The sequence below is a fragment of the Chinchilla lanigera genome, unplaced genomic scaffold (assembly GCF_000276665.1).
Source record: "Chinchilla lanigera isolate Chin_1 unplaced genomic scaffold, ChiLan1.0 scaffold00015, whole genome shotgun sequence".
Taxonomy (NCBI): domain Eukaryota; kingdom Metazoa; phylum Chordata; class Mammalia; order Rodentia; family Chinchillidae; genus Chinchilla; species Chinchilla lanigera.
Window position 1 is genome coordinate 13,023,385 of NW_004955416.1, and position 27,234 is coordinate 13,050,618.

Consider the following 27,234-nt stretch of genomic DNA (forward strand, 5'->3'; position numbering starts at 1 on the left):
TTGTTAATTTTATTTAATCTTTCAAAGTACTAACTCTTTGATTCATTGATTCTTTGTGTTGTTTTCTCAGTCTTAATTGCATTAATTTCTGCTCTGATCTTTATAATTTCCTCCCTTGTATGTGCTTTGCATTTAACTTGCTCTTCTTTTTCTAGAATCTTGAGATTCAATATTAGGTTGCTCATTTGAGCTCACTCTGTTTTCCTGATGTGGGAATTCACTGCTATAAATTTCCATCATTGGATCTCCTAAGTTCCAGTATGTCATACTGGCACTATTATTTAATTGTAAAAACTACCTAATGTCTTCTTTAATTTCATCTGTGACCCATTCCTTGTTCAGGAGAGTGTTATTTAATTTCCATTATGTAGTTTTTGTGGTTTCTTTTGGCATTTATTTCCAGCTTCATGCACTATGATCTGATAATGCGCATGAGATAATTTCAGTTCCTTTGCATTTATTTAAGCATTTTTAAGAATATAAATGAGTATTTGTTAACTACATTTACATTGTTGTATAGCTGTTGCCTATTGTGGTAATGTCACTTGTTTCTTACTTTTAAAGTTTCATGAGGAGGCACCTACAATTTGAGTTCTGACAAACCCACACAGCAGTGTAACCACTAATCAATACTTGGAAGGGTTCCATCCCCTCTAAAGATGCCATCATCCTGCCCTGTGTGGTCAAATCCTCCCTACTCTTGGCTCCTGGCAACCACTGTTTTCTGCACCTATAATTCTGCCCTTTCCAGAACATGATATAAATGGAATCACACAATATGTAGTTTTTAAAGGCCAGTATTATTCTTTGGCATGATACATTTGAAATTCATTCTTGTTGCATACATAACTAGTTTGCATCTTTTAAATTGCTAAGTTGTCTACTGTTTATGCATACAGCATTTTATTTAATCATTCATTAGCTTCATATTTGTTTCCATTTTGGGGAAATTACAAAAAGAACTGCTATAATCATTCACATACAGGTTTTGTGGGAATGTAAGTTTTCATTTCTTTTAGGTCAGCACCTAGAAAAAAGATTGCTCAGCTTGTTTTTTTAATGTAATATAAAATGATTTTGCTAAGCATCTTTATAGTTTCACTTTTGTCCATATTTAGAACACAAATTAAAAATAGCTAACACATTTCAGTTGTTTTGTGGTTTTTTTTATATGTGAGAGTTTAACTCCAGGTTGTCCAAGGTTTATTTAATTGTTTGCTTTTTCAAGAAGGACATATGGTTGGCATATTACTGCACCTGTGTATTTCACATAGATAAGGAGTTGCACCTGATATGGTATTACTATTTACACAATCCTTTTTCCTCAAAACTATAGACATGCTGCACTAACCACTGACATTCAGATTTGCAGAGGAGAAGTCTGGTTTTTATTCTTTTGCATATGTGTTTTATTTTTTCTTTCTGGAGAATTTTGTTTATTTTGCTTTGATTTGTTAGTATTTGAAGTAAAGGTTATAAGTTAGGATGTATTTAGTTGTGTTTTCTTTCCTTCATCAATTTTAACTGAAGATGGTGAGCTCTTTTGGATGGAATACCCAATTACTAAAAACTATACCTGTATTTTAAACATATATACATTTATTTTATGCATATTAATTGATTTTGTTATGCATTTTAATAGAAATTCATTTTATTTCCAGAGCTACTGCATATTTTCAGACTATTATTTTGAATACTGCTTTCATCCTGGTAATGTCTTTAATTCCAAGGTTATACTTTCCTTTCTCTATACCCATGATTTCTTTATCAATTTGTCCATAATTTTCTCTTATAATGAGCTCATTTGATAGAATGCCTTTTCTGCTACCAGCAATTCTTCTTCAGCTATTCCTTCCAATGACTGATTTTATTTTTCTGTCATAATTATTTAGTATTTTATTGTGCTTGTGTAATTTTTAATTCTGATTTTCACTTTTTTTTTCTGTGCGGTCCTAAAAAATTACCCCTCTCCATTTTCATTCTATACCAACGTCACATTATATTTCCTGTTCCATTTGTAACACCCCCCTTGAGTGTCCTAATAGTTTATGTTTTCTGGGAGGTACAATCCTAACTGGATTTAGAAGGCTTTGGAAGAAAGAAGTTTTGGAGTGAAAAGAACAGCACTATAGCTGCCTCCAAAAGCACTATCCAAATGGGAGTTAAATTTCTAAACTTGAAGACAGTGTATTCAATTAGTTGCTCCTTCTCAGGCTTAGAACATCTTCCCAGATTATCAATGGGATTAACTAAACCTTAACAGTTGGCAACTATACATTTCTAATTCTTTGACTTGTCATAGATATATTATTCTGATATTTATTAAAATCTTGATGAGACCACATTACATTTTAAACATTCAAGAAGCATCAAACTGGGAGGATGCCAAGAAAGCTGTACTAAGGTGAAATCTTTCTCTTGGCCTATGGGACATGACCCCATTTTGCTGGAGAACAACAGCTGTGCCTGTGGATAAGGTCATTCACTTACAAGTCTTATTTCATATTGCTTTTTGTGTGGATAAAGAGAAAATAAATAGCAGGAAAAGTGAAAGAGGGTAATTTAAGCTACTATGCTTATTTTGGAAAAGCCCCAACAGAGGAAAGCTGCTAATAGATTGGGAAAGTGATAACCAAGAGCTTTTTGTACCATACTGACTTATAGTCCTAAAGCACTTTCAATTCGAATTTCAAAGCGACTGGCAAATTAAAGAGATACAGATAAAGAGATTAAGTTGATAGAAATAACAGGGTAAAAAAACTGTTGAAACATTTAAAAATAGCCTTTTCTTTAGAAAGTGTCTTAGAAACTTAGGAATAATTTTTCAGATGCATTTTAGTAATTGTTTAACTTCAGCTATTTAAGTAAAAATTATTATTTAAAATTTTTTTCATTTTAAAAGACAAAAAAGACCAAACAACAATAAAAACAATACAGAATTTCAAAACAAGATGATAGGAAACTAAAAATGCTTATTATATTGTATATTGGTATCTTCAAAGTAGTTGCTCAGATTACCGGGTACAGGCATGCAAAAGTGATCAAAAAATATAAGGTCTCATTCAGCCTAGCTATTCCCCTTCTGGGTATTTTTCCAGAAGAAATGAAAACATCCTATCATAGCAATATATGTGCACCCATGTTTATAGCAGCACAATTTGTCATAGCTAAATCTTGGAAACAACCCCAATGTCTATTAAGAGATGAATGGATAAAAAAGATGTGGTATTTTTATACAATGGAGTATTACTCAGCTATAAAAAAGATAAACTTGAGGCTTTAGAGGTAAACAGATGCAACTAGAGACCATACTCACTAAAATCGTGGATATAGAGAAAGGGAAGTATAACCTCAGAATTAAAGACATTACAAGGATGAAAGCAGTATTCAAAATAATAGTCTGAAAATATGCAGTAGCTCTGGAAATAAAATGAATTTCTATTAAAATGCATAACATAAAATCAATAAATATGCATAAAGTAAATGTATATATGTTTAAAATACAGGTATAGTTTTTAGTAATTGGGTATTCCATCCAAAAGAGCTCACCATCTTAAGTTAAAATTGATAAAGGAAAGAAAACACAACTAAAATCAAAATTGCACATGTAAACATCACATTGTTTCCTTAGTGTGAGAAACTGAAAGAGTAAATAAGATCCATGAGTAAAAATTATTTTTGTAAAAATAAATCTATGCAAAAAGGTAAGAAACGAACATCATTCAAAGGTATCTCATGGCCATATCTCAGGCCTACTGTGTAGACTAGGCCTACACTCCACTGCCACCTGCTGTGCTCCAATTGAAAGTTGAGTATCCATGAGTCACTACTTTGCCTTGTGAGTATTCAGTCTAAAAATTTTAGCCTAAAAAATTCTAAACCTAAATAGTAAGTGCATTTCCACTATAAATCCCACTGCAACCACAGCAAAGTAATATGGAAAAGAAAGCATTTAATTGCATGAATTCTCAAACTATAAGGCACTATTTTGGACTCATTCCTTCTTCAACAACATTTTGGGTTGACCTACTACATACCCGGATATGGATGTAAAGATGCAAGGAGATTAACTCTCCATTCCCCTTGTAAATTACTTGCAAGGTTTTTTAAACCAATCCTCTGGCCACCAGCTTTTAACGTTCTGTTCCACTTTATGCAATGCAGCACACACTGAACCTCTGACTGGCCCCTATGTGGGATGCCCCTGATGTGGCATGCTTTGGTTACAATTTAGTATGAAAATGAATGACTACTTTATGAAACAGGCATAAAATGAAATGCAAGTTATTTTAAAGTTAAGGACATTGGAGTCCTAATTCTCCAAGCAGAAACCTGCCAGCTTATTCTGGAAATAATTCCCGTGGCCCAAAGCAACTAAGCTGCAGAAATATTACTTGCAAGCTTTTAATATCATTCTAATTAGTATATGCAAGAGCTAATGGCTATCAGGAGAATATAAAAATTCAAAAACATCATTTCACAATTAGAAATTTTCTATCCACTACAACACTCACAGCATCCTGAAATTGAAGATTTTTTGAAGTCATAAATTTATGAATATATGAAAAACATATGTTGATTCCATATGAGGATACATTAAAAACATTAATAAAGTTTGCTTAGAGTTTATAGCACTATAATTTATTATATTTATATGATATGTTGACTCAAATAGTGTCATAAAGACTGAGAAGCATGTGTTTTGAAGAATAAAAATATATTAATTTTTAAAGTAGTAGTTACGTTAAACCTGTATTTCCCATGGTTGGTATTGGACTGGAATATTAAGTTACAACTTTTTGCAAGAGAAAGAGACATTCTGGCTGGCATATGGTTTGTGGCGCAAGAGAAGTGACTTAAGTACTCAGATGTAATCAAGTTCTGAAATAACTTTATCCGCAAAGAAATAAATGAGCAGAGTAAGCTACGTTCATCCCCTTCCTTAAATGATGAATTTAAAGGAGCAGGTTGATAAGAGAGAAGCACTGAAATGCTTTCTAAAGCTTTGGGATGACTTTTTGTTTAGTTTCATATGTAATCATCTCCGTATCCCTCTTCCAAGAAAAACTGACCGCAAGTGCCCAATATTTATGAAGACTTACTAAGCCTCTACGGCTGCTCAAGGATAAAGATAAGCCTTCCAAGGGAAAGTTTCCTTTTTAAAGATTTCGGAGCACTTCCAAAATGACAATGAGAGTTTTGAATATGGGCACGGGTCAAGAATGATTAGGGTTGCAGCTGCCTAAAAGGCAGGGAGCAGGAATGTTTGCATTATTAAAAAAATCTGCTTTTCTTTTTTAATTTCATTTTTATGCAGGAAAATGATGTCACCGCTCGTTTCTTAGACACTGGACAAGTGGACAAGTCCATGTCATGGCCCACACCAGGAACCAGGCTTAAAAGGTGACATACACTGCCACCCACTCGCCTCTCACTTATTAATTACATGTATATGTGCAGTAGGATGCTTTCTAGCCTCACGCATTTGTTCAAATTAGATAAGCTCAGGAAGAGGGGAATTTGGAGTGTCTCAGGCCTAAAAGCAAATTTCAGAATCCAGGCTAAGATGGGTATATAAGTAGACTGAACAACTTTACATAAGTCTTAAAAAATGAAAAAGTTAAGCAAATACTAATTCAGAAACAGAAGAGGTAACTAAGAAGTGTGTGGTATATCATGTATAACTTGCAGCTTGAGTTTTCAGTTCAACTATTTATGGGCACTCAGTTTTGCGACAGTGATCTATTTCTGCCCATGCCACTACTGTACTTAAATTTTAAAATTTTACTGTCTATGCATGTTTCCCGTTTTGTTCTTTTAAAAACTTGTTTTCATTACCTCCGTATCTCCATATGGTTATTAGAATTGGAATGACCCTTCATTAAAAGATTAATTTTGGAGGAATTGGCATTTTATGATGCTGAGACTTCCTATTTATGATCATATCATGTTGGTCCATTTATTTAGATGTGCTTTTAAAAGCTTTCATGTAAGTCTATATAACTTTTGTTGACTTTATGACAAGGTCCTTTATATTTTGTTAACAGTATAAGTTTCACCTTTTTGAAATTTTGTTTTCTAATTAGTTTTCACTACTGTCTGTGTAAGAGAACATTTATTTGTGCCTTCATTTTGTTTCTATCAATTTTCAATGAACTTTTATTAGTCTTGTTACTTTATGTATAGGTGCTCTTGGTTTTTTTACTGACACAATTCTGTAGTCTTTGGATAATGAGAGTTATTTCTTTCCTAATCCTCATACCTTGTTTTATTTTTTTCCTGTGTTACAATACCGATTAGGACCTGAAGTACAGTAAAGAATATTTAATGACAGTAGACACTCATCTCACACCAAATGTTAAAAAACATGTAAGTGACATTTTTCTATGAAGGATGACATCTATATTCCTAGTTTGCTAAGATTTCAGTAGTGAATAAGTATTACTTTTATCAAATGCTATTTTCATAAATGAATGACTTTTCTCCCTTAAATCATCACTGCTGGGCCGGCTTACCCTAATAGAAAATTACCTCATGTATTGCGTATTTCAGGATTGTGAACTTTGAAGACCCAGGGCTCTACCAAAAGAATCCTGCTCAGCCTGGCTTGATCTGTCACTACAGAGTTATCACAGGTCACAAGGTCACTTTTTAGGTTAATATGCTCATCTCAAACCTTCCACAATTGTGTGTGATATACACAGTCGACATACTTCATATATACAACATGGATAGATCAACAGACTTCAAACTTGGGAGAACAGGTCCACTGTTCCAAAATGCAAACCTTCCTTCTGTTCGGAATTAAGATATTCAACCTCCTTATCCTGGTGTATGTTTTTCCCGAGTCCATCTGTTTAGTTAGTGTATGACCTTCAAGTGCTCTACTTTATTTAGGGGCCACAGCTCCAAAGCTGTGCTTCACATACACTCAAGACTTGCTCTCCTATGATTATGAAGGAACAAAAATTCAGGAGCCTGAGTTCTAGAGATCAGCAAGTCTATTCTCCATCACTGGGGAATCAGTTACGTGCTTACAGGACTGGCCTTCAGTTTCCTCTGAGTTTGGCTGTGTGGATTTCCCTCAATTTCTTGTAGGTTTACTTTTAAAAGGATTCACATCCTAACTTGAATTTCTGGATATCTTTTTGTGAAATAAAATCTTTCACCTGAAAAGAACTGTAAGCCACATGGTTTTATAAAAGACAATGTCACCAGTGTGGTGGCTTATGTCTGTAATCTCCATAGTCTGGGAGGCTGATGCAAGAGAATCCCAAATTCTGGTCCAGGCTGGGCAACTTAGTGACTTAGCAAGATTCTGTCTTAAATTTTTTTTAAAATGGGAGAGGGGTTTCTGGGGATATAGTTCAGTGTGGAAGCCTTAGGTTCTGTCTCCAGTACCAAAAACAATAAAAGAAGGAAGATAGGAAGAAGGGAGGGAGAGAGGGAAGGCAGGAAGGGAGGGAGGGAGGGAGGGAGGAAAAAAGATAGAAGGGGAGAGAAGGGAAGGTCTCAACTCTACCCAGTTTGCTTCAATAATAATATCTTGCAAGACTCTCATAGTGAGGGTGGTGGCATTAATACAGTTTAGGTATAAAACTCTTCTTTTATCACAAGGACCATCAAAGCTTCCCCACCTCTTCCTTTCCACTGGGCAACTACTAATCTGTTCTCCATTTCTATCATGTTTGTCATGTCAGTAACATACAGAAGCAGAACCATGTAGTATGTGATATTTGGAGATTAGCTTTTTAAAAATTTCATCGTAATTCTCTGGAGATTTACCCAGGATGTTTCATGCACTGACGGTTTCTGTTTAATGTTGTGGAATTAACTGTTCACCTAAGGAAGGGTATCTAGGTTGCTTCCACTTTGTAGATGTTCTAAAGAAAGCATCTATAAACATTCAGGTCCATTCACTATGTGATAACTGTCATTTCTCTGGGATAAATGCCCAGAAATGCAAGGACTGAGTTGTATAGTAGTTGTATATTTTTAATTTATGTAATTTATGTTTAATTTATGTTTTAATTTATGTTTTATTTATGAAATAATGTATGTTCCCATTACTAAGATATCAGTAATCTGGTTTTTCTGCATTTTTGCCAGTACTTCATATTGTCACCTGTTTTCTTTCTTAGACAGCATAATAGTTATGTAACAATACCTCAGTTTGTATTTCCTTCATAGACAGCACTGCTGAATGACATTTCATATGCTTATTTGCCCTCTGTAAATCTCTCCAGTAATATTAAAATATCTGTTCATGAATATCTCCTCATGTCTTTTGTTCATCTACTAATAGTTTCTTTTTTAATGATTACTTTAAAGAGTTCTTATTATACATCCTGGGCCATCATCAGATATGTGGTTTGCAAATATTTTCTCCTATTGATCTCTGCATTTATCCCTCTGCTAACACCAGTCCTTTGACTACTATAGCTGTATACAGTAATGAGCCTTCATCCTAGGCAAAATGATTCTTCTGCTGTACTATTTTTTTCAAAATTATCTTCGCTATTCTAAGTTCTATCTTTTTCTACAGAAAAATCTTGTTTATATCTATAAAAACATTTTGCTGGGATTTTAAGAGGAATTGGGTTAAACTAGTAAGTCACTTTAGGGAGAAATAATATCTCTACTCTGTGGTCACAAAACCAATAAACAAAGTATGTCTCTCATTTATTTCGATTTTAATTTCTTTCATTAGCACTTTGCAATCCCGCACATATTCAGATAGATATGGTATTAGACATTTTTGAGTGATTATAAATGGTGTTTATTCTATCATAAATTTTGATGTCTATGTGTTTGCCACTAGTAAGAGAAATACAATAGCGTTTGTATGTTTATTCTGTCTTCTGGACCTTGCTAAACTAACTTTTTAGTTGTAGAAGGTATTTTGTAGGTTTTGGGATTTTCTGCATGGGCAAAAATGTTATCCGCCCAGTTTTCTTATTTTCTTTTCTTGCCTTATTACACTGGGTATAACTTTCAACATTCTGTTGATAAAGAGTGGGGGGAACAGATCTGAGAGAGAAAGCATTCAGTATTTCACTGTAAGTGTAAATATCATTCCAGGTATTTAGACTGAGGAACTTCCCCTCCATTCCTATTTCTCTCAGAGTTCTTCATAATGAATTTATGTCAACATTTTTCTAGTGTTTTTTCTGCATAAATCAATATGACCCTTATGAATATTTTCTTCTTTAGCCTGTTAACTGGCTGGATTACAGTGACTGACTTTCACATACCAAACCAGCCTTATGTCCCTGGAATAAATTTCCCTCAGTCCTGATGTACAATTTTTATATACATCTGGATAGTAGTTGATACTATTTTCTTAATATTTATTTCTATAGTCACAAGATACTTAGGTCTGTAGTTTTGTTTTTTGTTTAGTCTTTCTCTGGCTTTGGGATTAGAGTCATACTAGATTCATAAAATGAATTGGGAATTCTTCCCTCTTGTTTTATTTTCTGGAATAAATAATATGGAATTTTTGTAAATTCTTCTATAAATGCTTGATGGAATTTGCCAGTGAAACAATCTGGGCCTGGACACCATTTAGAAAGACAGAAATGTTAGTTACAAATTCAACTTCTGAAATAGTTATGGGGTTATTTGAATTATGTATTTCATATTAAGTGTATTTTTGGACTTCACAGACTAAAAAAAGGTAAGCCCTAAGACGGCAGTGGGGAATTACTAGTAGCAACTCAGTTTGCTCTTCAGAACTCACAGAAAGCTCCAGAAATAGTACATCAGACCCCCTTCTGAAAGTGGGATAAAGCTGGGATCAGAAACAGTGAGACTGGCTCCTCTTCCTTACCTCAACAGATTGGGTATTGTTATCTCCAAAGTATAAATAGAAGCCTCTGGCCTGAGCAATAACTGGGTACAAAAAATGGCAAGGGTTCTATGTTGGAAGCAGGGATTACATCCAAATTGATCTGTCTTGAGACCCCAGCTTTCTGCTGCACTTGGCTCTTGGATGTTAGAACCAGAAGAAACTTTTCCAAGAAACCAGGGTATTGAGAACTAGAACACCCAGAAGCAACATCAAACACAGATGGACTAGCACATGCCTCCCCAGGTAAGCTCAAAGCTCCTTTCCTTAAATACAAACGAAGGTCATCAGAAACCTTAGAGAAGGATCTAAGACAAAACGCAGTGACCAGTGACTAAACAAAAACAACTTGGACAGAACTGAGAAAAACAGAAAGAAAACTTCCTCCCAGAAGTCTGTTCATATCCTCAAAGATAAAACAGAATCAAGGAATGACTGCTGTTTTTAAATTTTCATGGAAAATATATCTCAAAAAGAATATATATATACACACACACAAAGTAGGAAATTCTATGTAGAAAATACTTAGTAAGATACTGGGAAAATAAGGTAAATCTCCTATAAAGCAGGATAAATGGACAAACAGAAAACTCGATCTAATATCTGAATGGTAGGAGTTTTGACAACAAAAGAGGAAAATAAGAATAAATCATGTAATAAATAATTTAAGACTGAAGGCAATGAATCTTCATAGTGGATGAGTCCATCAGGTGTCCAACACAATGGATGAATATAGACTCACACAAAGACAGGGTAGCATGAAATTTCAGTCCACTCAAGCCAGATGAATGTTCTTTTTTCAAAATTAATTTTATTACTAAAATTTATTTATTATTTATTATTTATTATTTATTATTGATACATTTTAGATATACATAATGATACCATTTGTCACAGGGAACTTGTACCTGTAAATGATATATCTTGCTTCTTTTTTTCCAATTCCCCCCTTCCTTCAAACCCCTTTCCCTCCTTATTTACAAAAGCTTTATTTCCATTTTTCTTCCTATTCTCTTTTTCCTGTTTCCTTCCTTCCTTTCTTTTTCCCTTACACCTCCCCTTTTCAATATTTTCTTCTCATTTCCCAATATCTATTTTGGTTCTTACTTACCCTTTTGGTTTCTCACAATGCCATATTTAAACATATGTGTCCCAATTATTTCACTAAGATTATGGTCACAAGGTGTATCCCACTCACCTAGAAATGTCTCAAGTTTATCCTTCTTTATGGCAGAGTAGTACTCCATTATGTAAAAAGCTACATCTTCTTTATCTGTTCATTGGTTGATGGGCATTTGGGCTGTTTCCAAGATCTGGCTATTACAAACTGTGCTGCTTTAAACATGGATATGTATACATTGCTGTGGTATGAGGCTTTTAATCCTTTCCAAAAGATACTAGGAAGGGGAATAGCTGGGTCAAATGGAACCTCTAATTTTAGTTTTCTGAGGCATCACCACACTTATTTCCACAGTGGTTGCATGAGTCTACACTCCCATCAACAGTGGAGAAGGGTTACTTTTTCCTCATAGCCTTGCATTTCTAACTGGTTGATTTCTTTATTTTGTCGGGCGGGGGGCAGTGTTTCCAGTACCGGGAATCGAACTCATGACCTTGTGTTTGCCAGGCAGGTGCTGTGCCACTGAGCTAAATCCCCAGCCCCTAACTGGTTGATTTCCTGATAGTAACCATTCTGTTTTGAGTGACATGGAATATAAACATTATTTTAATTTGCATCTCTCAACTGACCAGTAATGCCTAATGTTTTTTCATATACTTATTTGCTGTTTTTGTTTCTTCATCTGAGAAATATCTATTCATTTCAGATGCCTGTTTTTTGGATTGGGTCTTTAAATTTGGGGAGGTCTGATTTTTTTTTTTTAGTTCTTTATATATTCTACATATTAGTCCTCTGTTTGAGAAACAGCAGGAAATTTTTTTTCTCAAGCTATGTGTTGTCTCTTCGCTCTGTTAATGGATTTGTTTGTTTGTTTTGCTGTGCAAAAGCTTTTTAATAAGATGAGATCCCAGTTGTTGATTCTTTGTGATACTTCCCTTGTGGTCTGGGTTTTGTTCATAAAATCTTTGCCTACACCAGTATCTTCAAGAGTTCTCCCTATTCTATCTTCCAGCAGATTTAGTGTTTCTGTTTTAATATTTAGATCTTTGATCCATTTCAATTTTGGTTTAGTATAGGTAAGAAACATGGATCTAGGTTTATTCTTTGGCAAGCAGAAAGCCAGTTTTCCCAGCACCTTTTTTAAAGAAGCTATCTTTCTTCCAGTAAAGGTGTCTGGCCCCTTTGTCACAGATAAGGTAGCTGAGTGTGTCTGGAGTTGTTTCCGCATCTTCCAATCTGTTCCATTGATCCTTGGGTCTGTTTTTTGCCAGCACCGTGCTATTTTTTTAATTACAGTAGTTTTGTAGTATAGTTTCAAGTCAGGGATTGTGATGCCTTCTGCTTTGCCTTTGTTGCCCAGAATTGCCTTGGTATTCTAGGTCTCTGGTGGTTCCAAATGAATTTCAGAATTGTTTTCTCTGTAGCTGGACACAAAGTCAACACTCAAAAATCAATATCCTTGCTGTACACAAATAACAAACTCACTGAGAGAGAAATTAGGAAAACAACACCTTTTACAATAGAGTCCCAAAAAATGAAATACCTAGGAATCAGGAGACCTTCACATTGAAAACTACAATACTCTGAAAAAGGAGATAAAAGAGGATATCACAAAATGAAAAGATATCCTTTGTTCTCGGTAGGAAGAACTAATATAGTGAAAATGGCCACACTCTCAAAACTGTTATACAGATTTAATGCAATCCCAATCAAATTATAGATGAATGCTCTTACAGCAAGGAGGAAAAAGGAAAAATACTCAGAATGGTTCTGACTTCTTCATAAATACTACTTGATATTATGTGGTGATGCAGTGGTGTCTCCATAATTCTGAGACAATTATTTCTGCATAATTGTACCTTGGAAAAAATCATCGAATGATGATTTTCTGAATTAGAATTATTACTCTTGCCTACAAACCTGCCTTCTTCTTCAACACTGGCCTGTTTTGCTTTCTCTCCTTCATGCTGCTCTCCAGGCTTAAAAACCTCTTTCCATGTCTTTCCCCAGGAACCTCGCATCTACTCTTTCCACTGTCTGAAATTTTTTCTCATAGCCCTTCCTTTCACATGACTGACTTCCTCCCAGTAGTAAATAAATTCCCAGTGTAAACACTCCCCAGCAGAGAGGACTAACATCACCACTCTTCCCATCCTCTTGACAATTCTTGGTTATATGTAACCTGATGCTTCCTGGTTCATTATTTGTCTCCTTAGACTGTGAGAAGCACTGGAGCAGCAACCTTATTGGCTTTGAGTTTGGGGGAGAGGGGACTGACAGAACACACTGCTGCATGTGTCTGGGTTGTCATGGAGGAATGGCCTTGGGGTCTATGTCTGGTCCCTTGTCCCTTCCTCTCTGACACTGTTCCTTTGCTCTGGTTCCTGGCTGCTGTGAACTAAGAAGTTTGCATCACTATACCCTTCTGCCCTGATGTTTCTGCCTTGGAGCCAGCTTACCATGGACTGAATACCTGAAATCATGATCCCTATTAAACCTCTCTTCCTTTAAATTGTGTCAAGTTCTCATCTCTTAGCAATGAGGAAGATGACTAATACAAGCATGTGGCTTGGACATGTGTTAGTTGAATTTGAGAGTGTTAACTCCTCACCCACACCAAAGGTATAAAGAGCGTTTGTTTGGTGCTGGAGCAAAGGCTGTGAGCAAAGGCTGTGAATGTCCACTGGTAAAGCTGTCTTGCTGAGACTAACCCTGAGTTCACTGCTGTAGCCATTTCCTGAAGCTTGCCCCCGGATGAGGCTCCTACCATGCCTTTCTCAGTAGACAAATGATACCTCCCTTTCAAAGTCCCCCTGGGGAGTTGTTCAACTGCCCTGCTCTGTACTGCCTCAAAGAAACTGTGGGACTTACTTGGTCACTGTTAATGCACCATAAATAGCAACCTTGATGGACTATGAACTAGTTATAGAGGAGAAATGCATTCTCCATAGCTGGAGAATGAGCAGTGAAAATTTGCTCACCTGACAAAATCCCACATCCGAAGATGGCCGCCAGGGTCCGTTGCCTGGGACCAAGATGTCAGGTCCCATGAACCCAGGGCTCTGCCTTACCCATGAATTGAAGTAAAATCCTTGGCTCAGATTTAAATGGTCCCATGAATTTAAAAAAAAAGAAAAAAAAAAAAACAGCAAGTGCAAGCTTGGTACAAACTTATGGACCTTTAAAATGTTTATATTTACAAGATTCATTTTAGTAAACATAGTTTAACATAAACGTATTTAAGATGTGAAAATAGAATGTACATTACCTTCTTAGTCAATACGTTGCTCAGAGTAAGCGAATGAGAAATGAATTAAAATAGCAGCCACTCAAAGGCAGCACTCAGAAGAGGGGACATCTTCCCCAAACCCTGACAACACTGAGCCAGTGACTTAACACGGCCGGCTCCCTCCCTCACAGCCAAGTGCTGTGAGTGCCATGAGGGTCGGGCAGATGAGGTATAGCCCCACCCTTGAAAACAGGACCATTATCATCTAAATATGGTAACTTGAGGCTAATATTTAGACATAGCAGGTGCCATACGAGTATATCCCAAGGCAAAGTCGAGCGGTCTCCCCACTTCCCCATCCATTGGTGCTAACCCTCCACAGCAGCTGGCCTGGCCACCACTGACCTTCCTGTCAGGCATCTCCGCAGAGAGTAGGAGGCGCCTCCCCCGCAGGTCCGGGAGCAGTCACTCCAGTCACCCCATGCGTCCCAGTTACCATCTCTGTCTTCCTCTGAGTGAGCATTTCTTGAGGTCTAGATGTGAAGGGAAATAAAAATCACCAACACAGCAAGTCACAGGACAGATATTGCATAATCCCACTTGCAGGAGATGTCTAAGGTCATCTAACTCACTGGGGCAGAAAATAGCATGGTGATCACCAGGGCCTATGGCAGGAATTGTTAAATGGGTATATTCAGCCATACAAAGAAAAGAGCTGCAGAGATCTGCTATAACACATTGTTCTTACAGTTAATACTAGTGTGCTACAGACTTCAAAATTTGTTAAGTTAGATCTTATATCACGTGATTTGTTTTTTTTTTAAGTCAATTAGAAAGAAACGGAAAGGGAGGCCAGGGATACAGCGGCACAAGTGCCTGCCTTGCAAGCACAAGGTCCTGAGTTTGATTCCTGGTACCAAAAGAGAGAGAGAGAGAGAGAGAGAGAGAGAGAGAGAGAGAGAGAGAGAAAAAAACCAAACGGAAAGGAGAGAGCACTTCACACAACAAAAACAATATAGAATAGCAATAAGTAATCAGATTCATTACATTTTAATGAGAATCCAGAAATAGACCCCCCAAATCATTGATAACATCACAAAACATGTCAAAAATAATTCCAGATTTATTAGAAATTTATATTAAAATACTGGAGCCATAAAATACTAGAAAATTATGGGTTACCAGTCACATAGAATTAGTATAGGAAAGACTGCCCTGGATAGGGTAGAATCAGTGAAGGAAAATACTAGAAGGTTTGATACACAAGAACACAAAATAGTCTTTTCTGTCTTTTCATTTACAGATAAAGACAAAAATCTACAAACGTGCACATAAAAATGTGGCAGTAAAAGGCATGTGATTGGCTAAAAGGACACAGTCCAGTCACCTCTAAGAACAGAAGGGCGGGACTATGGCAAATGCTGTTGGGGAGAGACACAAAAAGAACCTTGAGTGGTGTGTGTCCCTCAACCCTAAGAAAAAGGCTAGAAGCAAATACGTCCTAATAGTGAATTCCATGAAGCCAGGTGACATGATCACGAATTCCAGTCTTGTTACCCTCTGAACTTCCATAGGTCTTAGAATTTCTTTATAAAAATATTTTTATGGTAAAATGCAACCATTAGGCAACAACACGCACAAGCCTGTATAATTTTTAATACAGGTCAAATAAATGTATATCTGTAGAAAGAATGGAGAATTAAAGTCTTATAGTGATTACCTCCAGGTGAAAGAGCTTGGAGTGATTTTAATATTTCAGTTTGGTTTTTGTTTTTCTGTATGTTGCAGGATCTTTAAAAAAAATTAAATATACAATACCTTCATTAAAACAAGCCAGCAAATAAACAAATACCGCATTCTATTGGCACACAGGAAAGTTCAAGTCTCTAAGTTCTTGGTTGGAGAATGGAAAAGTTTATGAAGGAAGCCATGACATGTAATAAGCTGCAGCCTGAGATGGAACCAGACAGGTTTCTTTAAGCCTGTAGACAAATTACCTCATTCACCCAAAAAAGAAAAAATTAAATTAGAGGGATCTGAAGAAAGGACCTTCAAAGCTGAAATGAAGAAATAATGACTGGAAGCAAAGAGGTGGTTTTCCAATCATTTTCACTCAAATCTCTATGGTCAGCAGGTCTGATGGCCTCTTGCCAAGCTACCTATTTATAGCACAGTACGAAGCCCTGGTAGAGGCAATATTTCAGCAACAGTCAAGTATAAGGCAAGGGTAAATATCTGGCAATGGATCAAATCTGTCATCAGGAACAGGAGCTAATTAAACCCATACTATTTACTATTCTAATTAGACCACTGTTCAGTTCAATTTTCTACCCTTAAATGTCACCAAACATAACTGTGGCCTACACTAACATAATATAGACTGTAAAGTTTTAATTCATAAAAAATACAATAAGCAGTTTAATATGTTCATCTGGATGTTTAGGTTGGGTAAGTCCAAATCATTAGGTAAAGATTTAAAATACACACAGCTGAAATCGATTTTTCATTTTGTCACTTGATATACCAATAGGTTGAATGTGAAAAGGTGAAAAATATCATCATATATATTTTTAAATGGAAGTTGAGAGTTCTTTGCAATATTGTTTTAATTTGTTTTTATTCCCACTATCCCACGTGTCCATGTAGAGTTAGAATCAGGTTTCTTTCCATAACTTCTCCACCTTTACTTACAAAAAACTTGATTCTAAAATAATTAAAATCAGCATGTTATAAAATGCAAGCACTTGGTTTCTCTAATTGGACCAGTAAAATATTTTCCCTCTAAGAAGACAAAGAGAAAATAGAATCTCAAGAGGAGTCCTCAAGGGTTTCTCCTCTCCCTGGCCATTCAAATGTTTGGATTTTAATTGGAAAATCCAATGCTATTTCCTACCAGCCAGTCCTCCTGCCCTTCACCCACATTCTTTATTACTGAGGAGCAATACTATCCCAGGTCTCCACCCAGGTCTCCTGTCTTCCCTGTGATACTAGCAGCATGAGGATAACACACACATTCCAAAACAACTCTGCTGAGGAGAAAGCAGTGCCCCAGGGCCAGTTCTGTAAAGATATGTTTGTGCCTTTGCTTAGAATGAGGTTCCAGCCCTCTAGCCATGGACTGCACCCCCAGAAGAGTCCCCTCAAGCTTCCCCAAGCCCTGCAGGCTCTGGCTGTGTCTCCACGGCGCCTTTTATTCCCTGGCACCCGCTCCTCCATGACTGTGCTCCTCCGCACACAGCTGAGTCTAAACAACATTTTAATCTTAAAAAATAGTGTCCAGAAGACAACCTGTCTCTCAGAAGACCACACGCTGTCCCTGAGGCTGTCCTTCTTCTGATGATACCTAAGTCTCCTCCCTCCCTTCTACCCTCCACCCGCCCTCCCTCCACTTTCAGCCATACCATGGACTAGACCTCACCACGGAGGTGATATTGCTTAATGGTGAAAAGCAGTTTGAATCTGGGTAACTTCCTTAACCTTTCTAAAATCCATCTACCCAAAGCTGATCATTACCCGAGCAGGATTTAAATAAAACAACACATAAAAATCTTACAGCACTTCAAAAAATGTAGTTGGTGAATGTCTCAACAAATGTCAGCAAGTGTTATTCTTCAAGATAATTTCCTCTTCCAAACCAGGACGTGGAGCCAGCTCCCTTCCACGTGTACTTAACCAGACTTAGCATCAATCACCACCAAACCCCCTCCCTCTTGTTGGTTTTGGCCCAGCCTGCCGAGCTCCGCTGAGCCCTGACTCTGTGCTGCTCCACAGCTCCCATTTGTCCACCCAAGTCCCTGATAAACCTCCTGGACGTCGCTGCCTAATCTCCAGAATGCGATGAATGCGTATTTCTGCTTTTGTAAAATAGTAAGCAGAACGTAATGCCAAGTAAGCAGCCGACTAATCAGACTTGGAATCTGTGAACACAGTTTAATGTTACAATAAAAATATGAAACAATACTAATCACATCATCAAATGTCAGGGTTTGGGAAGGAAGAAATCGGCCACAGGAGGGAGGGGACCAGGCAGGGCGGAGTCTGTGTTGTGAGGTGTGCCGTGATGAGCCTCCTGGGAGAAGGGGAACGCAGCAGCCCCGCTGTGGCCGGCCCAGCCCTGAGATCCAGTGACAATGACATAAAGCTAACTGATACTGGCTGTCTTTGGCCTCTCAGTAATCCAGAAGAGACAACTTCTGTGTTTACCAGTTGGGTATCATGGTTTCCAATTCCCCCTCTTTAATCCTCTCTTTGAGGTGTCTTAAGTAATGACTTAAATTCCACATCAGTGGTACCTCCTGAGGTCAGCTGTTTTCTGACCTCCGAGCCTGAGTCCGATAGAATGGACATCGGGTTATTCTGTGCGCCTGCCTGGGCCCCACTGTGACAGACCCGAAGGCCTGGGTCCCACAGAGGGCAGCAGGTGGCATGTACGGGGAGCCCTGCATGTCAGCACCTACCTGTGCTCTCTCCACACTCTCAGGGGACACTGCCACCCCAGCTCACAGGAAGTAGACCAGCCTTAGGGACCACGCCTGGTGCAGTTTACACAGAACCCCTTTTTGCCTTGCCCCAGACAAATCCTGCATCCGCATGGACATCTGTGTTTTCCCCACTTCCCTTCACAACCCGGGATCCAGGTTAAGTACAGCAGCCGAGCCATCATCACTCAGGGCAGCTTTTCGTATCCGGGATCAAACACACCTCCCTGTCCCCGGCTGGCCACGGCGCTCTTTCTGTATTTCAGTGAGGTCTTTTGCTCTTTCCCTCTCTACGTTGCAAACAGAACCACACTTCTGTTATTCCTCAGTCTTCTGTTTTATCTGGGTTCTTTCGTGAGGAACGCACACTCCTGAGTGGTGCCCAAAGACTAGAATGCCTGTGCCTACTTCCTTACACAAACATTTGCTGAGGCCGAGGACAAGCAGGGATTGCCTTCAAGGGCTCTCGGGTCAGAGAGTAGCGGGTGAGTGAGGTGAAAGGAGAGGGCAAAGAAGCAGCCAGCCAGGTGTGCTGGTACACAGCCATATTCCCAGAACTCTGGGAGGCTGAAGCAGGAGTTGAGTCCAGCCTGGAAAACTCAGTGACTTACTGAGACTCTGTCTCAAAATTAAAAATTAAAAGGAGGGTGGGGTGGGGGGGTAGTCAGAGTGAAGGCTCTGGGCTCAATCCCAGTACCCAAGAAGGCTTATATGCCAGTGCTTGTGTTTTTGTTCATCTCTATTTTCTAATATTACACAATAAATGTGTGCAATGAACGCTCAATATGGGTTCTTATGTTTCAAAGGAAAAAGAAAAACACATAGGGAAACCTATGAAAACATATTCAAAGAAATAATTTGTGCTTGGTGTGTTTTAGTTGAAACTATCAGGTTTAAAGATCTCTTATATTTTCCTATGATCTAGTTAGGGAATATTTTGGAGGAAACATTTTTTAAAAAGATATTGTTTACTCATTATATAATAGGATTTGCTAAAAGCCAAGGATATTATAGGGGTGTATTCACGGCCTCATAAAGACTCTAGTCCTACCTGCCCTTCTTAGATCCCCAGGCATAAATCAAATCACAAAGCATTTTCCTGACAAGTTCCTAAATCTATGACTTATAATGAACGGTACAGTTCTACTAGTCTGGCTAAAACATTGGTAATTAAATGCAGATTTTACATGTAAGGCCACTTATTGGAAATGCTATATTAACAGCTCCATATTAAAAACAAACCCCAAATAAAATGGGTTCCACCGGGATATTACTTCCCAGACATCAAATAAAGGTTTGTTCCAGTGCTCTCACACAGGTTATTTGAGGAGATCACAAACAACTTGGTTTTTGTTAACAGTAAATGCATTCTTTCGGGTTCACACTACCTTTAGGTCATGAACAACAGAAACATTTCAAATTAGGAATTGTGTAAGTGACATAAAAATGTCCCTCAAACTGTCACACAGACCCAGAAGTTCAGTTCAACACGATCAGTACTGATATATCTAGAGTGGTGTACCAATGCAGCTGAGAAATACCCCTCCCAGTCCTTCCTGTGAGAGGGTGCCCACCAGGATGAGGTCTGCCTGTCCCGAGCCAGCGGTTCCCCACTGTCTCACGGCCGCAAGCCCTGGATCTCCTGACACATGTGCCACCCTGGCTCCCCTGGCCTCCACGTCCTTCTCGTAGTGCACCCCTCACTCCTGGCACCCCATTTACCTCATTATTCCTCAAGGCAAGCATGTTTGTCAAGCCCTGTATGGGGTGAATTTCCTTTATTTCTTTTCTATTTTTATTTTGAAGGGAAATAAATAAAACAAAATATGAAAACATATTAGGAGGGTAACAATGGTTACTACATTGCCTATTGTTATCTTTAAATTAGAGTACAAGACATCGGCAATTAATTGTCCACACAATATTAGCACAAACCTTTCTTTTCAATGAACTAAGAGAAAGTAGTACAACAATCAAAACTATCTTGTGGAGATTATTATATATATACATAATTTCCCTTCCTTTTCTCCATTCTCCCATCCCAGTTTCTCTTTCTTTTTGAAGTTTCTTCCCATTTTACAATACCTACTGTACATTTTGAATCTTATTTACTCTTTCAGCTTCTCATACTAAGGAGACAATACGATGTTTACACATGTGCTTCTCATTTATTTCACTTGTGAGTATGGTCTCCAGTTACATCTATTTACCTATGAAAGTCTCCAGTTTATCCTTCTTTATGGATGAGTAATATGCCACGGTATAAAAAGACCACATCTTTTTTATCCATTCCTCAGTTGATGGACACTTGGGTTGTTTCCAAGATCTAGCTATCACAAATTGTATTGTTATCAACATGGGTGCACATATATCACTGTGGTACAATGTTTTTAATTCTTCTGGGAAGATACGCAGAAAAGGAATAGCTCTCAAATGGGATTGCCAATCCTAATTTTTTGAGGAATCTCCATACTGATTTCCACAGTGGTTGTACCAGTCTACACTCCCACCAACAATGGAGAAGGGTTCCTTTTTCCACACAGCCCCTCCAGTATTTCTTTTGGTTGAATTATTGATAACAGCCATTCTTTCTGGGTTGAGATAGAATCTCAGTGTTGTTTTAATTTGCATCTCTTGGATCACCAGAGAGCCAGTTTTTCACATATTTATTTGCTGTTTGTATTTCTTCATCTGAGAAGTGTGTATTCTTCACAGATGCCAATTTTTGGATTGGGTCTTTAAATTTGGAAAGTCTGATTTTCTTGAGTTCTTTATATGTCTTCACTAGTAATCCCTTATCTGAGGAACAGCTGGCAAACATTTTTTCCTACATTGGAGGTTGTCTCTTCACTCTTTTGGAGGTTTCTCTTGTTGTACAAAAGCTTTTTAATAAGATGAGATCCCAGTTGTTGATTCTTTGTGATAGTTCCTGTGAGATCGAGGTTTTATTCATAAAGTCTTTGCCTACACCTCTTGAAGTGTCTTCAAGAGTTTTTCCTATTCTATACTTCAGTAGATTTAATGTTTCTGTTTTAATATTTAGATCTTTGATTCATTTCAAATTTGGTTTAGTGCATGGTGAAAGATATGGGTCCAATTTTAATCTCAGCATGTGCAAAGCCAGTTTTTCCAGCACTATTTATTAAAGAGGCTATCTTTCTCCCAGTGAGGGTGTTTGGCCCCTTTGTAAAAGATAAGGCGGTTGAGCATGTCTGGAGTTGTTTCTGCATCTTCTAATCTTTTGCATTGTTCTTTAGAGTCTGTTTTTTGTTTTTGTTTTTGTTTTGTTTTGTTTTGTTTTTTGCCAGTACAACACTGTTTTTATCACAGTAGCATTATAGTATAATTTTAAATCAGGAATTGTGCTGCCCCCAGCCTTGCCTTTGTTGCCCAGAATTGCCTTTGTTATTCTAGGTCTCTCCTAGTTCCAAATGAATTTTACGATTGTTTTCTCTAATTCTGTGAGATATGCTGTTGGAATTTTGATCAGAATTGTATTAAATCTGTATAACAGTTTTGGAAGTATAGCTATTTTCTCTATATTGGTTCTTCCTACCCACGAGCAAGGGATATCTTTCCACTTTCTGATATCCTCTTCAATGTCCCTTTTCAGAGTACTGGAGATTTCAATATAGAGATCTTTTCCATCCTTCATTAGATTGATTCCTAGATATTTCATTTTGTGGCATGCTATGGGGAAAGGTGCTGTTTCCCTAATTTCTCTCTCAGTGAGTTTATTATTCATGTACAGGAAGGCTACTGATTTTTGAGTGTTGAACTTGTATCCAGCTATATGACTGAATTTTCTTATTAAATCCAGCAGTTTTTAAGTGGAGTTTCTGGGGGCTTCTATGTAGAGTATCATGTCATCTGCAAACAATGATAATTTAACTTTTTCCTTTCCTTTCATTATCCTTTTATGTCTTTCTCTTGTCTAATTGCTCTGGCTAAAGTTTCCAGGACTATCTGAGTAAGAGTGGAGACAGTGGACATCCATGTCTTGGTCCTGATTTTAGAGAGAAAATTTCAGTTTTGCCCATTTTCAGTACTTTGGCTGATAGCTTGTCATAGATGGCTTTTATCAGATTGAGATTAAAAATCACCTATTTCAATTTTCCATAGGGTTTTATCACAAATGGGTTGTGGACTTTGTCAAATGCTTTTTCTGCATCTTGAGATGATCATATGGTTTTTGTCCTTGGCTCTGTTAATATGATGAGTTACACTTCTTCATTTATATACTTTGAACAATCCTTGTATCCCTGGGATGAATCCCACTTGGTCATGTTGTATAATCTTGATCACGTGCTGCATTCTGTTTGCCAGTACCTTATTGAGGATTTTTGCATTTCTGTTCATTAGGGAGACTGGCCTGTAATTCTCTTTCTTAGTTGGGTCCTTCTCTGGTTTTGGTATCAGGGTAATGCTTGCCTCCAGGAACGAATTTGGGAGAGTGTTTGAGAAGTAGTGGTGTTATGTCTTCTCTAAATTTTTTGTAGAATTCAGCAGTGAATCTGTCAGGATCTGGGTTTTTCTTTGCTGATAGGTTTTTAATTACAACTTCAACTTCATTGATTAATACTTGTTTATTTAGGATTTTTGTATCTTCTTGATTCAGCTTTGGTAATTCATATGTACCTAGGAATCTATCCATTTGTTCTGCATTTTCCATCTTAACAGAATACAAGTTCTCAAAGTAAGTATAGATGATCTCTTGGATTTCTGCAGGGTCTGTTGTGATTTCACTCTTTTCATTCCTAATTACATTGATTTGAGTCTTTTCTTTGTTTTTTTTTTTTTTAATAGGGTTGGTTAAGCTTTTGAAATTTTTATTTAACTTTCAAAGAAGCAACTCTCTGATTCTTTCATTCTTTGTATTGTTTTTTAGTCTCCAATGCATTAATTTCTGCTCTAGTCTTTATAATTTCCTCCCTCCTATGACCTCTTGGTTTAGTCTGCACATCTTTTTCTAGAAGTTTAAAGTTTACCATTAAGAAATCTCTTCATCCATTTCTCATGGTGAGGATCTAGGCTATTTCTAGAGCTCGGCTATTGTAAATTGTGCCACTATGAACACAGTTATGTGTGTGTCACTGCAGTGTGATGACTTTAACTCTTTGGGGCAGATACCTAGAAGAGGTACAGTTGAGTCAAATGGGATTTCTATTTTTCATTTTTTGGAGAATTTCCATACTGATTTCTACAGTGGTTGTTCTAGTTTAAATTTCCACCAACAGTGTAAAAGGGTTCAAACCCCCCAATCTCATTAGCATGTGTGTGTGTGTGTGTGTGTGTGTGTGTGTGTGTGTGTGTGTTCTTGATGACCAAAAGCCACTCTGATTGGGGTAAGATTGGTTCATTTACTTTCTAAGGTGCTGGGGATGAAACACAGGGCCTTGTATATGCTCAGCAATCACCTTACCACTGAGCTATACCCCAGCCCTTGTGTATTTTTAAATATACTATTGTGTCAGGTGTGGCAGGGTGCAGGGAACCCGAGGGACAAGCAATCCCATGGCCTGCCTAGGCCTGGTGCTAGGCTGTGCTGGGACCTCTAGTAAGGCATTTTAGGCCCCAAAGATCCCAGAGACCCTCAGAGGCACTCCCTCTCCCAGCACCCTGCTCTGCTCACCCTGGCCAGACCCGCAGAGGATAGCAGCTGGTGGAGACGGCACAAGGCTGGTAGCAGCACAGGGAGTGTGGATGTGCATGGATGAGGGACACTTCCAGTGTTGTCATCTCCTGGCCTACTGGAATCTTTGTAAGTAGAGGGTGACTTGGGCAGACCATAGTTTGGAAAACATGCTCTGGCAGGAAGGAGTGTGGGAAGGACTCAAGACAGGACAGCTGGGAGAACCCTGCAAGAGCCCAGGGCCCTCCTGGGTGTGGTGGCACACACCTGTAATCCCAGTACTCAGGAGGCTGAGGCAGAAGGATTGCTCCAAGTTCGAGGCCAGCCTAGGCTATATAGTTAGTTCAAAGCCAGCCTAAACTACATAGGGAAACCCTGTCTTAAAAAAAAAAAAAAAAGCCAGGGCCCAGACTTATTACTCAGGCATCAGGTAGAAGAGGGGGTACAGGGCCAAGGCTGAAGGCTTCAGACTCACTGACTGACCAGACACTGGGAACAGAGGTGCTGGGCATATCCTTAGGCTTCCATGGTGAGGCACTGGGTACAGCCACCTCATCCAGGCTTCACAATCTTCCTGCCCCACCCGCAGGGCGGATGCTAGCTCCCTTGGGTAGAGAATGCACAGTGACCTCAGGAAGAGCACCTACTCAGATAAAAGGGCACCTCGGTGGTTGCTGGCAGGAATCTGGCCTTCAGGTCTGACTTGGTTAACCGTAACTGTGTATTGTGCCAATACACAGGATAAAAAAAAATATAGGAAAGGAGAATTATTTGCTAGGATTTCAACAATGATTTCATATAAAAATCTAGATTTATGACTTCTCAAGAAAAGAAAAAATCAAAACAGAATTTTTAAGCCAGGCACACACCTGTAACCCTAGCACTCTGGGAGGCCAAAACAGAAGAATCTCAAGTTCAGGCCAAGCGTGGGCAACTTTGCCATTAAACAAGATTTCATCTCCAAATTTAAAAAAAGACTGGGGATATACTTCAGTGCAAAGGTCCTAGGTTCAATCCCCAGTACTGCAACAAAAGAGGGCTTCATATCACAACACAGCAATAATTAAAACTAAGTTTGGACACCCAGATTTTATGGTGCCTGAGCCACCTGTGTGCAGTGGGATGCCCTTCACACCCATGAGGATGATGACGGTAAACAGCCAAGAAACCCAGGTGTTATCCAGGACATGGTGTGGGGAGATGAGAGGCCTTGCTTGTGCTGGTGGGACTGTCCGATGATGCAGGCACTCCAGAAAACAGTGTGGTGTTTTCCCCCACAATCAAACACATCATCACCATAGGACCCAGCAATTCCACTTCTGGGCTTAGATCTCCAGAAATCGAAAGCAGGAGCTCAGGGGTTGGTACACCCATGTTCAGAGCAGCACCATTCTCAACAGCCCAAGGGAGCAGGCAACCCAGTGCCTACCGACTAATGAGAAGTTATGCAGAATATAGTGTACAGATAGAGGAACTTTAGAAGGAATAAAATTCTGGCACGTAGATGAACCTCAAAGGCTTGGTGCGAGGTGAAATAAACCAGACACAAAAACACAAGTATGTATGATTCCACTTGTGAAGTTCTACAGCAGCCAAATACACAGGGACAGAAGTAGAGCAGCAATTCCTAGGGGAGATCTGGGAGTGATTGCTTCATGAAGTAGTTTCTGCTTTGCAAGATCAAAAAAAGTTCTCGTGATGGATGGTGGTGACAGCACCAACACAGTAGGGACGTGCTTTATACCACTGAAATGTACACTCAACAATGGTTAAAATGGTAGATTTTGTGTCATGTACAACACACACACACACACACACACACACGGCAACATCCATATTTTCAAATGTTAAAAAAGGAAGTGCAGCCTTTCTTTAAAAGCTGATGATAAATCTTGACTAGCTATGAGATGATTTAAAATGGTAAAAACAAGATTGTAGAGTCGAGGGAAAGGGAAGATGACAAATGCTTAATTCATTTAAACGCTGAAGCCCAAATAAACCACAGGAAAACCCGGGTTAGAGAACATAACATGTGCTATATTAAATTAGTACCCACGGTAATATAAACAATAAAAACTGGAGCGTGAACAGAAGAAAATTTTAAGACAGTCAAGTAATATTAACCAAGATTCAAACACGAAGTTTTAGAACATCAAAATTCCAGCCTCCTAATGTTCTATAATACTGTGTCATATACTTGGAGATATCTTTGAAGAAATAATTTATTCTACTATGACAGAACATTCACCTGAAGTTTAGCCAGTCTTTCATTTTACTTCTTTACCTTGGATACTAAACTCATGTAAAATGAAATACTTTTAATTTTAAATGGCATGAATTGTGTGATAGTATTTTCATGGAACTTTGTCTGTTTATCCTACCCAAAATTCTGTTTATGGATGTCTGATTGTGTGTGCAGAGGTTCAGAATGCTAACTAGAAAATATGAACTCCACTTATCTCTAGACATCAAGGCGTAGGGTGATCTGTAGCTTTCTTTGTACTTTTTCTGAACTGCTTGATTTTTTTTTATTTTGTTTTGTTTTTTTGTTTTTCTTCCAGTACCAGGAATCGAACTCACGACCTTATGCTTGCCAGGCAGCCGATGTGCCGCTGAGCTAAATCCCCAGCCCCTGAACTGCTTGATTATTAAAATAACAAGTATACATGTTCATTATTCTGCTATACAAGTCATTCCAACCTAGGTCATCTCACTGGGCCTTTAAACCCTGGAGCAGGCGAGGTCGCTGTGGTGGATGTATGACCAGAGGCCTGGACCAGTGGCTGGCTCTCTCCTGCTCCAGCAAGCAGTATTTATAGAAACTTCACTGGGGCATCTCAAGGCTGCTAGAACAAGGCCTGCATCCAGATTCTACACATTCTTAACTTCCAGCTCCACACATTTCAATAAATGTTCTAGAATGCT

General features: G+C 38.2%; 1 protein-coding gene and 1 long non-coding RNA gene across 7 annotated transcripts in view; one reads left to right on the forward strand and one right to left on the reverse strand.

The window, feature by feature from the left end:
* Adamtsl3 (ADAMTS-like 3) overlaps nt 1-27,234 on the reverse strand; it is a 314,808-nt gene that overhangs the window by 205,232 nt on the left and 82,342 nt on the right. For all 4 annotated transcript variants that reach the window (XM_013512536.1, XM_013512537.1, XM_005381454.2 and 1 more), the window contains exon 4: nt 14,605-14,732. In XM_013512536.1, the coding sequence (XP_013367990.1) occupies nt 14,605-14,732 (128 nt within the window). The remainder of the gene's footprint in view (nt 1-14,604; nt 14,733-27,234) is intronic.
* The window catches only part of LOC102026423, a 47,903-nt gene continuing 25,953 nt past the window's right edge, over nt 5,285-27,234 (forward strand). For 2 of the 3 annotated variants that reach the window (XR_260376.1, XR_001233326.1), the window contains exons 1-2: nt 5,285-5,403; nt 6,301-6,369. This is a non-coding gene — a long non-coding RNA (uncharacterized LOC102026423). Of the gene's footprint in view, nt 5,404-6,300; nt 6,370-6,552; nt 7,251-27,234 lie in introns of those variants that run through there. The other variant, XR_260378.1, reaches the window with a different exon arrangement.